Raw genomic sequence first — 18,788 nt, forward strand, 5'->3', positions numbered from 1 at the left:
ATTTTTCGAAGGGGTTCGGTTGGAAATAAATTGCACGAATTTGTCAGAAGCGATAGATGCACATGCGCACTAAAAGGGCGCCACTGCTAATGATTGACGTCGGAACTGTCCAATCATACTCGCTATCCTGAGGGGCGGGGCATAGACTGCAAACCAGTAGATATTTGGCAGGGCAGGGGCGGGTGATATATGGTGATTGATGTCAATATAGACCAATAGAAAGTTGAAATGTTTAAGGGGCTGGACCATTGGCTGCCGTGGGGGTGGTACATCCTCAGTTGAAGAGGAAAGCGGCAGTTTTTGAACGGAAGATGGCGGCTTCTAGTCGTAGGAGTGTCCTGTGAGTTAAACTATGTAATTGATGATCCTGATTGATTTCAGGGCTCTTGTTCACGTTACAGCGTGTGACTGTTTATCTTGGAAAATTAAAGCATTGTGTGACTAAAACGGCAGATACTAGAGATCGGAAACAACCAAGTAAACATGGAGAATGCTGGAGAAACCTTTCTGGTCGGGCAGCATCTGTGGCGATGAAGGTCTGTGCGTTCATTAGGGCTGTCACAGACCTGAAACCTCCAACTTTTCTTTTCTCTCCACGGATTCCACCTTCTAAATATTGCCAGCTTTTGGATGTTTCGATTTTCAAACGTCTAGTGTTGTGTTTTAGAAGACATAATCAAATTCGTTCTTGAGAGGTTTTGATTTCTTTTTGAAAGCAAGTGCTTATTTCCAATGGTATAAGCATCCAATGTAGCAATCTTAAATTCAATATTGGCTAGAGGTTGAATTTAAATATTATTCCTATGAATTGGAGAAGGCCAGTTATAAGGGTTAACAGATGTGTGACTTGGAGCTGGCCAAGGAGTGAAGGAATGTAGTGACACTACTTCTTGAAGTTAAAAATCACACAACACCAGGCTATAGTCCAACAGGTTTAAATGGAAGTAATAGCTTTTGGAATGTTGCTCCTTCATCAGGTGGTTGAAGGAGCAGCGCTCTGAAAGCTAGTGCTTCGAATTAAGCCTGTTGGACTATAACCTGGTGTTGTGTGATTTTTGAGGAGAAAGTGAGGTCTGCAGATGCTGGAGATCAAAGTTGAAACTTTATTGCTGGAACAGCACAGCAGGTCAGGCAGCATCCAGGGAACAGGAGATTCGACGTTTCGGGCACAGGCCCTTCTTCAGGAATGAAGAAGAAGGGCCTGTGCCCAAAACGTCGAATCTCCTGTTCCCTGGATGCTGCCTGACCTGCTGTGCTGTTCCAGCAATAAAGTTTCAACGTTGTGTGATTTTTGACTTTGTACACCCCTGTCCAACACTGGCATCTCCAATTCATAAATACTTCAGGAAGGGCTTATGCCCGAAACGTCGATTCTCCTGTTCCTTGGATGCTGCCTGACCTGCTGCGCTTTTCCAGCAATACATTTTCAGCTCTGATCTCCAGCATCTGCAGTCCTCACTTTCTCAGCAAAGAAGGTTACCTCCGATTACAACGGGATCTTGATCAGGTGGGCCAATGGGCTGAGAAGTGTCAGATGGAGTTTAATTTACTTAAGTGTGAGGAGCTGCATTTTGGAAAGCAAATCTTAGCAGGACTTAATGGTAAGGTCCTCAGGAGTGTTGCTGAACAGAGGCCTTAGAGTGCAGGTTCATAACTCCAACAAAGTGGAGTTGCAGATAGATAGATAGAATAGTGAAGGTGGTGTTTGGTATGCATTCTTTTATTGATCAGAGTATTGAATACAGGAGTTGGGAGATCATGTTGCTGCTGTACAGGACATTGTTTAGGCCACTGTTGGAAAATTGCGTGAGTTTCTGTTCTCCTTCCTATCAGAAGGATGTTGTGAAACTTGAAAGGATTCAGAAAAGATTTACAAGGATTTTGCCAGGGTTGGAGGATTTGAGCTATAGGGAGAGGCTGAACAGGCTGGGGCTGTTTTCCCTGGAGTGTTGGAGGCTGAGGGGTGACCTTATAGAGGTTTATAAAATCATGAGGGGCATGACAACATCTTTTCCCTGGGGTCAGGGAGTGCAGAACTGGAGGGCATAGGTTTAGGGTGAGAGGGGAAAGATATAAAAGAGACCTAAGGGGCAACGTTTTCATGCAGAGGGTGGTGCGTGTATGGAATGAGCTGCCAGAGGAAGTGGCGTAGGCTGGTACAACTGCAACATTTAAAAGGCATTTGGATGGGTATATGAATAAGAAGGGTTTGGAGGGATATGGGCTGGGTGCTGGCAGGTGGGACTAGATTGGGTTGGGATATCTGGTCAGCATGGACGAGTTGGACCGAAGGGTCTGTTTCCGTGCTGTCCATCTCTATGATTCTGTACATGAGGATCTAGAAAGGTAAAGTGTTGGCTGTAGCCTATGACACTTGCACTGAAAAAATCATGAATGAGACATAGAATAAGTACAGTCTGTGTTTTTTATCTTTTTTAATGTACAGAAACATGCCATATACTTCATAAATTGACACTCCTATATTTAATGAGGTTACCAAAGCTCAGCGGTTTTAATCAGTATCCTCAGAAGGATTGGAGAAACTTAGGATGGGAATACAGACTTGGTTCCTGAATAGTGTGTCTTCCCTATGAAGAAACAGTGAAAACTGCCTCACTAAAACTAACGAAATACCTAAAGGGCAGGTGTGGGTAAAAGATTTCTTCTGAGGATGTCTAGAGCCAGGGGGCAAAATTTAAAATTTAAGAGGGAGGCCTCGGTCTGAGATGAGGATTTCTTTTTCCTTGTAATGTTGTGAACCTTTGGAATTCTTTACCACAATGAGTAGGTTTAAGGGAGAGATCAATATATTTCTGATTGTCAGTGGTGTACAGAGAAATGGGAATCAGATGCATAAAAAGCATTGAAGTGTTTTATCAGTCATGATTGTATTGAATGGTGTGCAGCATTGATGGGCTGATAGCTCTACTGGAGGGTCTATGTTCCCAAGAGCTTGTGTTGCTAGTTGCATGTGGTCAATGTTGGAGTGATTAGGAAAAAAAAGTCTGCTGGAAGCCAGAGTTGGAGAAGGGTAGAATATTTGTAGAGCTAAGGGCTGACGGTATGTAGAAAAATCAGAAATTGGGTACCAGCATCAACATTTTTAAAATTAAGTTGTTCCTTGACCAATATAGGTCAATGATCACAGGGGTTATAGTTGAATGGGATTTTGGAGCCTGTTTGGATACAGGAGGTGGTGGTGGAGCTTTGAATGGGCTCATCTTTATGGTGGGTGGAAGCTGGGAAGCTAGCCAGGAGAGTGCTGCAGTAATTTTCCTCCGTTGACATCCCTTTCTTACAGTGCATGCATGTGCTCTAGTTTTTGCTTTAAGTCAAGCCTGGTAATTTGATCATGACTGACTGAAAACATTCTTTCTGTTATTATATACTTCCTATGGATTGTGTTGTCAAATATCTGTTATTGTAACAACAACCTTGTCTCCTCACCAGCGAGTGATGCCCACATCCCACAAAATGAATAAATAAAAAGCTCTTGTCTTTTTGGGCACATGTATTACTAAAAGCAATTTGCATTTCTGATCTTTTGAGCAATTCATACATTTTTTGAGAATATCACTTCTGTAAAATTTGTTTCTTCTCCTTTTATATAATAATAAAATTTGCTGAAATGACCCTTGCTTTTTTGCTCTGTTATACATCCTTACATGACTTCATATAACAAATGTTTAATATACATTCATACAAACATATATTTAAATAGTTGCTTTTTTGGATGAAATGTTTTCATATGGATTTGTGCTGGAGCACTTTTAATGCTCAAAGTTTGTGCGAAGATTTGTAGCTCGGGTGCTCGTTGCTGTGGTTCTGTTCGCCGAGCTGGAAGTTTTTGTTGCAAACGTTTCGTCCCCTGGCTAGACGACATCATCAGTGCTTGGGAGCCTCCTGCGAAGCGCTTCTTTGATGTTTCCTCCGGTGTTTATAGTGGTCTGTCCCTGCCGCTTCCGGTTGTCAGTTTCAGCTGTCCTCTGTAGTGGTTGGTATATTGGGTCCAGGTCGATGTGTTTGTTGATGGAGTTTGTGGATGAATGCCATGCCTCTAGGAATTCCCTGGCTGTTCTCTGTCTGGCTTGCCCTATGATAGTAGTGTTGTCCCAGTCGAATTCATGTTGCTTGTTGTCTGCGTGACAACAAGCAACATGAATTCGACTGGGACAACACTACTATCATAGGGCAAGCCAGACAGAGAACAGCCAGGGAATTCCTAGAGGCATGGCATTCATCCACAAACTCCATCAACAAACACATCGACCTGGACCCAATATACCAACCACTACAGCGGACAGCTGAAACTGACAACCGGAAGCGGCAGGGACAGACCACTATAAACACCGGAGGAAACATCAAAGAAGCGCTTCGCAGGAGGCTCCCAAGCACTGATGATGTCGTCTAGCCAGGGGACGAAACGTTTGCAACAAAAACTTCCAGCTCGGCGAACAGAACCACAGCAACTTTTAATGCTTGGTACTATTTATAGTGTATGCTATTTTATCACCAAAGAAAATCAAACTTATATTGTTCAATGTGGACCTCTAGTGGCATGAAAAATGTGTGGAAGTATGTGACCCATGTGCATGTATTTAGTCAAATTCTATTGTTTGATTGAAGATTTGGGGGTGGGGGTCTTATCAAGTTTTATAAATTGAAGCAAGGATAGGGTAAGCAGCCAAAGGTTTTTTCCCTAGGGTAGGGAATCCACAACTGGAGGATATAGGTTTACGGTGAAAGGGGAAAGATTGAAATGGGACCGGGGGGACAACTTTTTCACACGGTTGTTGCATGTATGGAATGAGCTGCCAGAGGAGGTGGTGGAACCTGGTACAATAATGGCATCTGGATAGGTATAAGGGAATAGGAAGGGTTTGAGGGATATGGGCCAAAAGCTGGCAAATGGGACTAGATTAGGATATTTGGTTGGCATGGATGAGTTGGACCAAAGGATTTGTTTCTGTGCTTTGCATCTCTGACTCTTAAAATTCTGCTATTTGAGTGTTACTTTATTTTGCAAAACTTTGCAAATGTGGAAGGTTTCTTTTAATGAGATGCAGTTGGATAAGTTTCAACCATCTAACATTTTGTACAGAACAAAATAGAAAAGAAAACTCAAAATACAAATATGTTTAACTGGAGAAATAGAGTGTTAAACATTGTCTCAGACTTCTGTTTTAAAGCTTCCAGCTTATGCATGTAGCTGCCATGTTGCACATGGACCCATGACACATACATTCCAGCTCTGAAATAGTTTCCTCTTTTCATTTTGTCAGTAGCTTCACCTTTTTTTTTAGATGACATTTCTTTGACATGTCTTGATAATTTCCTGGAAACCACAGGTAAATGTTAGACATGCAACAGGTGGAATGCACAATAAATGTTTACCTTGCTGATAAAACCCACATCCCCTTAATGTTTTTAAGAAAATAGACATAACACTTTGCACAGAAATAAATTTGAGAGTGGTGAAGGTGTAAATAATGGGTCTTTTTGGAATATTGAATCAGGATAGTTGCTGACAGATGGTGCACTTGTGCTGATGTTGTTTTAATTGCTAGAGGTTGGTATCTCCTGGTCAACTGAGGTAGCGATCCAAAGAATAATGTCCAAAACTTACCTCCTCAATGGTGCTCATGGTCTGAACAAATGGTAAATGCTTTAAAATCAACAAATCAAAATAAAGAAAACATAATCAAAGATCCCTCCCACCCCAATTATATTCTTCTACCCTCTTCCATCTGACAAAATACAAAAGTTTGAACATTTGTACCAACAGATTTAACAACAGCTTCTTCCTCACTGTTATCAGACTTTTTGATGGACCTCTCATATATTGGAGTTGTCTTTCTCTGCACCTTGTGTGTACCTGTATCACACTCTATTCTGCACTCTGTTCTATTACTGAAGAAGGGCTTATGCCCGAAATGTCGATTCTCCTGCTCCTTGGATGCTGCCTGACCTGCTGCGCTTTTCCAGCAACACATCTTTCAGCTCTGATCTCCAGCATCTGCAGTCCTTACTTTTTCCACTCTGTTCTATTACCCTGATGTACTTATGTAAAGTATGATTTGTCTGGTAGCATGCAAAACAATACTGTATCTCAGTACACGTGACAATTATAAATCAAATCAAATAAAAAGGAAGGTTGGATTTTTTTTCAATTCCAAATGCTACTTCAACTTCTTTCTATGTCCGCATTGTTCTCTGATGCTTCCAAGAGTTTTATGGGTACTGTCAGTTTGTGATGACACAATGCTGGAGGAATTTTCATGAAGGAGGCACATGAAGAATTTTTAAAATAGATGTTGTATTTGAGAGTTGAAAGTTACAATTTTATTGTTAAGTCATAAGACCATAAGACATAGGAGCGGAAGTAAGGCCATTCGGCCCATCGAGTCCACTCCGCCATTCAGTCATGGCTGGCCATTTCAACTCCACTTACCCGCATTCTTCCCGTAGCCCTTAATTCCTTGTGACATCAAGAATTTATCAATTTCTGCCTTGACGACATTTAGCGTCCCAGCCTCCACTGCACTCTGTGGCAATGAATTCCACAGGCCCACCACTCTCTGGCTGAAGAAATGTCTCCGCATTTCTGTTCTGAATTTACCCCCTCTAATTCTAAGGCTGTGTCCATGGGTCCTAGTCTCCTCACCTAACGGAAACAATTTCCTAGCGTCCACCCTCTCCAAGCCTCTCCAAACCTGTTGTCACTGCACCATATCAGCTGGCAACTAATAGGTATAAATTAAAAATGCTACCAATCCTCATATGCTGAGTAACTGCAATGACTGTTAAGTGTTTTCTTTGGGCGTGAAGTTGTGATTTCTGCACTGTTTGACTTTCTTTTTTTCCTATGTTCTGTCACACCAAGCAAAGAATGTCTCCTTTTGAAATATAGCAGCCATCACTGCTGCTTGTTTTTACCTTGAACTGACATCACACAAAACAACTGTTTAACCATCAGTTTGTAATCTACCTTCTTGTCTTTTTGTGACCTTTGTTGTTTTAAAAGGCCTTCTAAAAAATTGGCTACGAGTAAACAGTTGAGATCTGGGACTGAATCAAAGTTGTCTTCCAATACGTCAGTGCAACCTTCCCGACAAAGATCGATGCAGGTTGCATCAGAGCAGTTGTTCATCAAGCCTACTACACCAGGTCTTAAGCGGAGAGATTCTTTTGGATCACGTAAATGTAAGTAATTAAATGTTTTCCTCACTTTCTTCCCTGTCACAAGTCTTTTCTGTCTTCTTGAGAATCAGCGATTTGTACAGTGAATTGGATCATTGTATTCTTTTGGTATTCCCATCCAAATGACTACTGTTCATGTTTAGATCTTAATGTTGCTTATGACTTGGTTTGACACTAGAGTGAATTGCACCTGAGTAATATCTCGTTCGTGACAGATGCTTATTCATACTCCTCCTCAATTCACTGTTCGGGTTCTTAAAGTCCTGCTGAATTCACATCATCTAACCCAGGGGCATTGTCACTCTTGTCTTCCTAATGTGAAAATGGAAATGCTTAGCCTGTGCTGAACAAAATCAATGTGGATTTTAGATCCCCTTTTTCACCTCAGAAGTGAGCACATTCGTAGCAGTTATTTTACCTTTCTGAATCAAATTAGCTTTAATCATCTAAAAGTAAAGAAGGAGGAAGACATTGGACTATGTCATTTGCTCCAGGTCATGAATTAAATGCATGTTTTCAGGCAACTGTTTTAAATATTAACTTTTCAAGAAATATGTTGGACGATTAGGATGTGTTCTTACACTTTTAATAGATCCAGTTGTCATGGTCATGGAAGAAATGCTCATGCTGTTTTCTTTTTCTCCCCGGACAAAACAGTGGCTATGATTGGATCCTAGCTCCGAACCCAATCCATGTACTTACAATTGTACCATTAAGGGATAGGAAATGATTTAACTCTTAGCAGGCTGCAGATGTCCAAATTGTTTTCATGTTAAATCACTCAATTGCTTCTGTATTAATTACTTCACACAAACAAAAACATTCTGACATTTAAGTACTAAATCATTGACGTATGAGAGGTCCCTTAAAACTTTGTCCATAATCTAATCAAGCTTGCTCAGTCCACCCAATTTCCCTTAGTATGTAAATATTTCATGTTGCTTTCTCTTGTAACAATATTCTTCTTGCTTTTCATATCTTACCACCTCTAATTTTTTTTCTAGGTATGCTTTTGCCGTCATTTGATTGTTATAGTGATTGTAACAAGGTCAGCCAGGTGGACCTCAGAATATGAGTTCCATGATTGGGGCTGTTAATCTGGTCCAATCAGGGACCTCTGGCTGACACTTGTAAACATGAGTGTCAGAGGTTCTGTTCCCTCAGACCTGGCTCAGAAAGCTGGACCAGTGACAAGTACTATGCATGTGTGAGGTATTTCAGTGGTGACAAAAGAAAAAAAATCAGTTGCAACAGCATTTCTGGCATCATGCCCTTATTCAAGAAGCTGGACTTGTTTGATCCTGCTGTCGAAGATTGGCCCCATTATGTGAAAAGAATGCATTACTTTTTCCCTGGAAAATGACATTTGGGCAGATGAAAAGCAACGAGTAATTCTTTGACATCTTGTGGACCTGCAGGTTTTTTTTGGTTTTTAGGAGCCTGGCGTTTCCTGAGGCATCAGATACTGAAACCTTTCAAGAATTGATGGATTTAGTTAAGCAATTTTACAACCCCAAACCTTTCTAATTTTGAGATTCTAGTGGTTTTACTTGGCAGTTCAAGAACCAGAACAATCTGGTTGAGAATTTAGAGGTTAAGATAACTGACTGAGGGTTAAACCTAAGTCCCGTGCTTCTGAGATGTTGAGAGACTTTTTGGTATTTGGATTAATGATGTAACCATGCAAAAGCACCCACTACTGAAGCCCAACAGGAGTTCTAATGGCTTTGTCATTAGAAAATGTGGCAAGTGGAGCAAATGAGCTACAGGATATGCAGATGGAAGTGGACGCCCTCACCAGACAACTGAGCTTGGGGGACACTGGTTAAATGAAGCATAGCTTCACTCAGAACATATCCTGAACAGAGTCTCAGCCCACAGCAAAACCCAAAAAGAAAGCCAAGCCTCGACCAAATGGTTAACGTTTTCCTCAGGATGAGGGACAGCAAGCCATTGTGGGTGCTACTGGTATGTGGACTAGAGACAGCAAAAGAGGTCCATTAGGCCTGAATTGAATCATTATAGAATAGAATCTGTATTGGGGAATTGAATCAGGCTATTCAGCCCATCAAGTCCATACCAACCCTCCAAAGAACATCCCACAAGTAAGAGAACTTATAGCTGAAAATGTGTTGCTGGAAAAGCGCAGCAGGTCAGGCAGCATCCAGGGAACATGAGAATTGACGTTTCGGGCATAAGCCCTTCTTCAGGACCCTGATTCCTGAAGAAGGGCTTATGCCCGAAACGTCGATTCTCCTGTTCCCTGGATGCTGCCTGACCTGCTGCGCTTTTCCAGCAACAAATTTTCAGCTCTGATCTCCAGCATCTGCAGTCCTCACTTTCTCCCCTAAGAGAACTTATAGGCTGGTATCCAGGAGAGTGCACACCCTGGAAAACACATCAACACCTGGTTTAGAACATTTAAATTGCTTAGCAAAATCCTAATTAGAACCAATCAAAATAAACTCCTAGTTAAGTGGCCACCCGGACCTAATGGAAGTTGATACTGGTGCAGCTGTCTCAGTGATTGCAGAATCAGTCTTTAATAAAATTCACTATGGACGCCAGCCCTTATGTTTATCTAAGATCTTGGTTAGACTGAGAACCAATACCAGAGAACATTTACAGATTAAGGATATAACTTTGATTCCGGTCTTGTATGAGAAGCAGCTGGTTCAGTTACCACTGATTGTAGTAAAAGGCTCAGGCCCAAACCTGATGGGACGAAATTGGTCGAGAAAGATTCACCTTGATTAGATCAACATTTTTCAATTAGAAAACGGTTGCCTGAGTGAAGTCCTAACTAAAAACTCAGAAGTTTTTCAGGAAGGTCTAGGGACTATCAAAGGAGCTAAGTCCACCTTGAATGTTCTTCAGAAAACAATTTCTCAATTCTGCAATGCCTGCCCAGTGCTCGTTACCTTATCTACAAAATAGGGGCAGAAGTCAGGAGGCTGGAAGGAATCATCAAACCAATAGAATTTACAAAATGGGCAGCATTGGTTATACCAATTGTGAAGCTGATGGTTTGGTTCATGTTTATGGGGATTTTAAACAAAAGGTAAACAGCTTTTTGCAGCTGAACAAATACCCAGTCCCTCCCCTGCAGGACTTCTACACAAAACTGGCTATCTTTCACAAAGCTGGACATGAACTATATGTACTTGCCATTGGATGAGAATAGACAATAGGTGCAGGAGTAGGCCATTCTGCCCTTCGAGCCTGCACCGCCATTCAATATGATCATGGCTGATCATCCTTAATCAGTATCCTGTACCTGCCTTACCTCCATAACCCTGATTCCACTATCCTTGAGAGCTCTATCCAACTCTTTCTTAAATGAATCCAGAGACTAGGCCTCCACTGCCCTCTGGGGCAGAGCATTCCACACAGCCACCACTCTCTGGGTGAAGAAGTTTCTCCTCATCTCTGTCCTAAATGGTCAAACCCGTATTTTTAAGCTGTGTCCTCTGGTTCGGCACTCGCCCATCAGCGGAAACATGTTTCCTGCCTCCAGAGTGTCCAATCCTTTAATAATCTTATATGTCTCAATCAGATCCCCTCTCAGTCTTCTAAACTCAAGGGTATACAAGCCTAGTCGCTCCAGTCTTTCAGTGTAAGGTAGTCCCGCCATTCCAGGAATTGACCTCGTGAACCTACGCTGCACTCTCTCAATAGCCAGAATGCCTTTCCTCAAATTTGGAGACCAGAACTGCACACAATACTCCAGGTGTGGTCTCACCAGGGCCCTGTATGGTTGCAGAATAACTTCTTTGCTTCTATACTTAATCCCTCTTGTAATGAAGGCCAGCATGCTATTCGCCTTCTTCACTACCTGCTGTACCTGCATACTTACCATAAGACCATAAGACATAGGAGCGGAAGTAAGGCCATTCGGCCCATCGAGTCCACTCCGCCCATCGAGTCCACTCCGCCATTCAATCATGGCTGATGGCCATTTCAACTCCACTTACCCGCATTCTCCCCGTAGCCCTTAATTCCTTGTGACATCAAGAATTTATCAATTTCTGCCTTGAAGACATTTAGCGTCCCAGCCTCCACTGCACTCTGTGGCAATGAATTCCACAGGCCCACCACTCTTTGGCTGAAGAAATGTCTCCGCATTTCTGTTCTGAATTTACCCCCTCTAATTCTAAGGCTGTGTCCATGGGTCCTAGTCTCCTCGCCTAACGGAAACAATTTCCTAGCGTCCACCCTCTCCAAGCCATGTATTATCCTTTAAGTTTCTATTAGATCTCTCCTTAATCTTCGAAACTCCAATGAACACAATCCCAGGATCCTCAGCCGTTCCTCATATGTTAGACCTACCATTCCAGGGATCATCCGTGTGAATCTCCGCTGGACACGCTCCAGTGCCAGTATGTCCTTCCTGAGGTGTAGGGACCAAAACTGGACACAGTACTCCAAATGGGGCCTAACCAGAGCTTTATAAAGTCTCAGCACAACAGTGCTTTTATATTCCAACCCTCTTGAGATAATTGACAACATTGCATTCACTTTCTTAATCACGGACTCATCCTGCATGTTTACCTTTAGAGAATCCTCAACTAGCACTCACAGATCCCTCTGTACTTTGGCTTAATGAATTTTCTCACCGTTTAGAAAGTAATCCATGCTTCTATTCTTTTTCCCAAAGTGCAAGACCTCGCATTTGCTCACATGAATTCCATCAGCCATTTCCTGGACCACTCCTCCAAACTGTTTAGATCCTTCTGCAGCCTCCCCACATCCTCAGTACTACCTGCCTGTCCACCTAACTTTGTATCATCGGCAAACTTCGCTAAAATGCCCCCAGTCCCTTCATTGACTGGTGTACAAGAACACCCAGATCTCTTTGTACTGCCCCTTTACCTAAGTTTAGGTAGTAATCTGCCTTCCTGTTCTTGCCACCAAAGTGGATAACCATACATTTATCCACATTAAACTGCATCTGCCATGCATCTGACCACTCACCTAACCTGTCCAGATCACCCTGTAATCTCCTACCATCCTCTTCACATTTCACCCTGCCACCCAGCTTTGTATCATAAGCAAATTTGCTAATGTTATTACTAATACCATCTTCTATATCATTAGTAAAAAGCTGCGGTCCCAGCACTGATCCCTGCGGTACCCCACTGGTTACTGCCTGCCATTCCGAAATGGAGCTGTTTATCACTACTCTTTGTTTCCTGTCAGCCAACCAACTTTCAATCGAAGTTAGTACTTTGCCCCCAATACCATGCGCCCTAATTTTGCTCACTAGCCTCCTATGTGGGACTTTTATCAAAAGCTTTCTGAAAGTCCAGGTACACTACATCTACTGGATCTCCCTCGTCCATCTTCAGAGTTACATCCTCAAAAAATTCCAGAAGATTAGTCAAGCATGATTTCCCCTTCATAAATCTACGCTGACTCTGACCTATCCTGTTACTACTATCCAGATGTGTCGTAATTTCATCCTTTATAATAGACTCCAGCATCTTTCCCACCACTGAGGTCAGACTAACTGGTCTATAATTTCCTGTTTTCTCTCTCCCACCTTTCTTAAAAAGTGGTACAACATTAGCCACCCTCCAATCTGCAGGAACTGATCTAGAATCTATCGAACTCTGGAAAATAATCACCAACGCATCCACGATTTCTCGAGCCACCTCCTTCAGTACCCTGGGATGTAGACCATCAGGCTCTGGGGACTTATCAACCTTCAGACCTAACAGTCTCACCAAAACCAATTCCTGGCAAATATAAATTCCCTTAAATTCAGGTTCTTCAGCCACTGTTACCTCCGGGAGATTGCCTGTGTCTTCCCCAGTGAACACAGATCTGAAGTATCAATTCAATTCTTCTGCCATTTCTTTGTTCCCTGTAATATATTCCCCTGTTTCTGTCTTCAAGGGCCCAATTTTAGTCTTAACCACTTTTTTGCCTTTCACACACCTAAAAAAGCTTTTACTATCCTCCTTTATATTTTTGGCCAGTTTACCTTCGTACCTCATTTTTTCTCTGTGTATTTCCTTCTTAGTAATCCTCTGTTCTTTAAAAGTTTCCCAGTCCTCCGTTTTCACACTTATCTTTGCTGTGTTATACTTTTTTTCTTTTAACTTTATATGTTTCTTAACTTCCCTCGTCAGCCACGGCATCCCATGCCTCCTCCTAGGATCTATCTTCCTTTTTGGAATGAACTGATCCTGCGTCTTTTGCATTATACACAGAAATATCTGCCATTGTTCCTCCACTATCATCCCTGCTAAGGTATTGTACCATTGAACTTTGGCCAGCTCCTCCCTCATGGCTCCATAGTTCCTTTTATTCAACTGAAATATTGTCACTTCCGATTGTACCCTCTCCCTCTCAAATTGCAGATTGAAGCTTATTGTATTATAGTCACTACTTCTCAATGGCTCCTTCACTTCGAGGTCCCTGATCAATTCTGGTTCGTTGCACAATACCAGATCCAGAATTGCCTTCTCCCTGGTAGGCTCCAGCACCAGCTGTTCTAAGAATCCATCTCTGAGGCACTCCACAAAGTCTCTTTCTTGAGGTCCAATACCATCCTGATTCTCCCAATCTACCTGCATGTTGAAATCCCCCATAACAACTGTAGTAACATCTTTGCGACAGGCCAATTTCAGCTCCTGATTCAACTTACATCTGACATCCAGACTACTGTTTGGGGGCCTGTAGATAACTCCCAAGAGGGTCTTAGAATTTCTAAGCTCTATCCATACTGACTCTACATCCCCTGATTCTAGGTCCCCCGCGTAAGGGACTGAATATCATCCCTTACCAACATGGCCACCCCACCCCCTCTGCCTGTCAGTCTGTCCTTATGATAGCACGTGTAGCCTTGAGTATTCATTTCCCAAGCCCTGTCCACTTGAAGCCACGTCTCAGTTATCCCCACAATATTGTACCTGCCAATTTCCAAAAGAGCCTCAAGCTCATCCATCTTATTTCTAATGCTTCGTGCATTCGTGTATAGTATTTTTAATTTGTTGCTGCCCTCACCCTTCCCATCAACTCCTATTTCACTCAATCTTACAGCATGATCCCTTTTTGAGTTTTCTGCTTCATTGATACAGTTGTCTTTCTTGACTTCCCTTGTTCTAACTTTCCCTTCAATTTCCTTCTTAAACATCCAGTTTGTCCCCTCCCCCCCGCTACTTAGTTTAAATGCAGCAGTGTTGCAGTAGCAAACCTGCCTGCCAGAATGCTGGTCTCAACCTATTAAGGTGCAAACCGTCTCTCTTGTATAATTTATGTTTACCACAAAACATACCCCAGTGATCCAAGAATTTAAATCCTTGCTTCCTGCACCAGTTCCCCAACCACACGTTCAAGTCCATTATCTCCTTGTTTCTGGCCTCACCAGCCCGAGGAACTGGAAGCAAACTGGAAATAACCACCCTGGACGTCCTGCTTTTCAGCCTTCTTCCTAGTTCTCCGAAGTCCCGCTGTAGTATTTTCCTCTTCTTCTTCCCGACATCATTTGTGCCGACATGTACCACCACCTCTGGCTCTTCACCTTTGTCCTTGAGGATTTCCTGCACTCTGTCTGTAATGTCTTTAACCCTGGCACCAGGAAGGCAACACACTATCCTTAAGTCCTGCCTGCTGCCACAAAAACCCCGGTCAGTTCCTCTCACTATGGAGTCCCCTATTACCACGGCTCTGTGCAATGTCCGACTCTTCCGCTCTGGCTCCATGCCAACTTTTGATTGACAGACCTGGCTGCCTCGTGGACTGGCAGTGTCATCTGTCTGTACTGTTTCCAAAAGATTCAACTTGTTCCCAGAAGTATGCTACAATTAATACCCATGAGGGTTTGTACCCATATGAGACTGCAATTTTCGATATCAGCCGATGCCATTTTGAATATTGCCCTGTGCCATTTTCATTGGACGATTGAGAGCACTTTACAAGGTCTATCCCAGGTCACCATGTGTCTGGAATGCTTGTTAATAACAGGGAAGACCAATGAAAAGCACTTCGAGAACTTGGGCATAGTCTTAGATGTTTCTACCAGGTGGGTGTATGCTTTAGATGGGAAAAATGTTTTTGTTCTAGGCACCCTAAGTGACCTACGTGGGCTACAGAGTCAACAAGACCAGGTTACACCTGTTGGAAGATAAAGGTGAGGGTGGTCAAAGGTGCCCTGGATCCCATGTCTGTACCAAAGCTTAGGTCTTCCCTTGAATTAGTGAATTATTATGGAAGGTTCATATTTAACTGGGTTCTCCATCCTGGCACTCTTACATCTGACTTTGAAAAAGGGTAAGCCTTGGAAATGGTCTCCTAGCCAAGACATACCTTTTGGGGAAGTGAAGAAGCAGCTGCCATTTTTAAGGTGTTGGCACCCTGATTCCAAGTGAGATCTGGTACTGACTTGCAATGCCTTCTGATATGGTATTGGGATAGTGTTGACTCTCAGATGATCCAATGGAGAGGAATGCCCATAACATTTGTTTCCTGACCTTTGGCTGATGCAGAGTGTGAGCAAAAATATAGAAGGAAGGTTTGGTGGTCATCTCTGGTGTGAGAAAGTTCCATCAATACCTCTTTTTATGAACATAAATTTGTAATAGTCATAGACCACAAATCCCTTCTCTGGTTACTCGAAGGACATGGCTGTACTGCCTATAGCTTCAGGTTGAACTCCGCAGCGGGCTTTTGTTCTAAGTGCAATTTGGAACACCGTTTGGAAGGCCAAGTGGCAAATGTGGATGCCTTGAGCCGCTCCTGGAAAATACACCACCAGTGATATTGCCATTGGAAGAGTCTGTTCTGATTCAAGTTTCTGGACAGCCTTCTGGTTACTGCTGTCAAAATCAGACTGTGGATACAAAAGGATCCGGTTCTTGGACAATCTAAAACAGCCCGTGGTGATGAGGGGCAACAAAAGGGCCATCGCAACCAAAATTGAAACCTTTTCTGGACCCAGTGAGACCAGGTATTGTAGAGGATGCTATTTTATTATGGGAAACAAGAGTAATTGTCCTGAGCTAAGGTTGCTGCCAGATACTGGCTGAACTCCACCAGGGTCATTGAGGGGTGTCCAAAATGAAGATGTTGGCAAGACGTTTTCTGTCTGATAGCCAGGATTGGATGCAGACGTAGCCACGCTGGTGGTGCAATGCCTAGAGTGTCAACTAGGAGAAAAAATTACCACCAGCTCCCTCATAAACATTGGACTCATTTACACATTGACTGTATGTTCATGGGCTTGATGTTCTTAGTCATTGTGGATGCCCATTCAAAGTGTTTGGATGTGCATTGAATTCATTTGCCAAACATGGGGATGACAATAGAAAAGGAGGGGGTTGGTGAAATGGCATCAGCAATGCTGATGTCAGACACAAGATTCCTCTAAGCAAGAGAGACCAATTTTACTTCAGTGGATGAATATTGTCAAACCCTTAGAAATGGCCCTGCACGGGTAAGAGGTGTGGTTGATGTCAGGTCAGATCCCATGATATATAAAGATCAGGTAGATGAAGTGGTCCTGAACAAGTATGTTGACCAGATGAAAGCTGTAAACAGAGCAGTTGCAAAACATACCTGGCTCCTCAGAACAGCCAGAAAGGCTATTGGAACCCATGAGTTCTCCTCTGCTGTTTGTTTAGCATCGTAGAAACGTCACTCTGAGCTGGACACATTTGGTGTTGCAGTCTTGACGCCCTTACTGCCTGAAGAAGTGGATGAGTTTCTTCTAAAGACTCTGAAGCAAGAGGCAGGCTACGATCTGGTACATGCTCGTAGCTGAGCCGGAGTTGGAATTATGGGGCCTGGTGCAAAAATGCCCCTGGAGAGGCGACTAGGAAAATAACAGACCTTGTCCTTGGACATAGAGGGGGAGGGATGACATGATTGTAACGCAATCAGCCAGGCAGTTCCTGGATTGGACCAGATTAACATTCCCAATCAGGGAGCACTGGCTGACAGATAAAACAGGTGTCAGAGGTTCTGTTCACTGAGAGCTGGCTCTGAGAAAGCTGTATTAATGTCAAGTACTATGCACGTGTAAATAAAAGTGACAGGTCACAGGCTTCTGTGGAGTTATTTCAGTTGCCTCTTTTTATCAATGATCTTCTAAACAGCTGCCAACCATCCTGTTTGGCATGTGAGATTTGATTCTCTCAGAATTTTCTTATGCTGCATTAAACAGCAAATTTTAATAATGGGAGCTGTTTAAGGCAAAGATGAAATAAGCTCCTATAACATTCTATCTTGAAGTGAAAGTGAAAAATTTGAATTTTAAGCAGTAACTCCATATCATGGCTGATGAGCATCAGTGCAAGGAATGTTATAGAGATTTGAAGAATCTCTCTGTGAAAAGTTCCAATACTTTGTGCTTGTTGCAGCAGGATAGCTGCTGGCTGTGCATTCAGGCCATTCCTTTGCTGCATTGCAGATTAAAAATCAGCCGGCTGAAATCTCTGCCAGGACAATAGTTGGAGACTTGGTCATTCTTCACCCTTGGGTTAGTAAGGAGAGAGAAAAAAGGAATGGTCAACCAGGGTTCATACACAGTATTTGCTGATCAATGGCCGGGTCTGGTTTGATAAAACTCTCGGTCTAGCTTTGCATATGACGATTAGTTGCATGGACAAGGTACCAGTAAGCTCCCTGCATTTATCAAACCAGTCAAGCACTGACCCCTTCAGGGAAGTGTGTTGAAATTAGAAGCTTTTATTTGTCAGTGGAAATGAGAACTGAGACCTACATTCTATGAATGATTAAAGTTTTATTGATGTGTGTCTGTTTCAGTTTGGGAACTTTTTTGTGTTGTTATCTTCAAGTAATCGGTCCAATATGTGCACTTCAATTGCTGCCGACTATTGAACTGTAACTATGACTAATAGGTTCAACAACATTGTAAATCTGCAGCAACAGCCTTGATTTACAACTTCAGCAACCTACATCTACCAGCATCGATGGATCATTCAGCTGATAACACACAAAAAAAAACTGCTGACTCCAGGGAAATGTCATTCACTTTTTAATATTAGATGCTAGAACAATCTGGTGCAGTTAGGCACATGAGGAACTCTCTCAGCACCTAGTACTTTGAGTGACTACACAAAAAATGCTGAATTTCATTTGTGGTGTTGAGGGTCCTGTGCATCCAGCTGATGTTTTGCTACATACAGTACTCTAAAACAATGCAACTTTCAGTAATGCGTGAAGACAATTAAAAGTTTTGAGACCATTTTATTATTGAAAATACATTTTTTGTTTTCATTTTGAAATAATAATTGACTGCAACCACCGTTTTGAACTTGAGTGCCAAGATCATGTAAAGGGGTAGATTCCCTACTGCAAAGATCATGGCAAATGGAGTTCAATTTCGATAAATGCACATTTTGGTACAACAAACAAGGGGTAGGGCTTATCTGGTTAGTGGTAGGGTCTTGGGTTGTGTTGTAGAACAGAGGGACCTTGCTTGCAGGTACATAATTAGAGTCATAGAGATGTACAGCATGGATGGTCCAACCCGTCCATGCCGACCAGATATCCCAATCCAATCTAGTCCCACCTGCCAGCACCCGACCATATCTCTCCAAATCCTTCCTATTCATATACCC

The 18,788-nt window shown here is 42.6% G+C and overlaps 1 protein-coding gene across 4 annotated transcripts in view; it reads left to right on the forward strand.

Annotated features, from left to right (window-relative positions):
- The window catches only part of haus8 (HAUS augmin like complex subunit 8), a 186,068-nt gene that overhangs the window by 122,549 nt on the left and 44,731 nt on the right, over positions 1–18,788 (forward strand). For 2 of the 4 annotated variants that reach the window (XM_087975994.1, XM_087975995.1), the window contains exon 3: positions 7,025–7,203. In XM_087975994.1, the coding sequence (XP_087832120.1) occupies positions 7,122–7,203 (82 nt within the window). In that variant the 5' untranslated portion in view covers positions 7,025–7,121. Of the gene's footprint in view, positions 1–273; positions 355–7,024; positions 7,204–18,788 lie in introns of those variants that run through there. The other 2 variants (XM_043721366.2, XM_087975993.1) reach the window with 2 other exon arrangements.

The sequence above is a fragment of the Chiloscyllium plagiosum genome, unplaced genomic scaffold, assembly GCF_037043375.1.
Source record: "Chiloscyllium plagiosum isolate Xiang-an unplaced genomic scaffold, Cpla_swu_hap1 HiC_scaffold_28, whole genome shotgun sequence".
NCBI lineage: Eukaryota > Metazoa > Chordata > Chondrichthyes > Orectolobiformes > Hemiscylliidae > Chiloscyllium > Chiloscyllium plagiosum.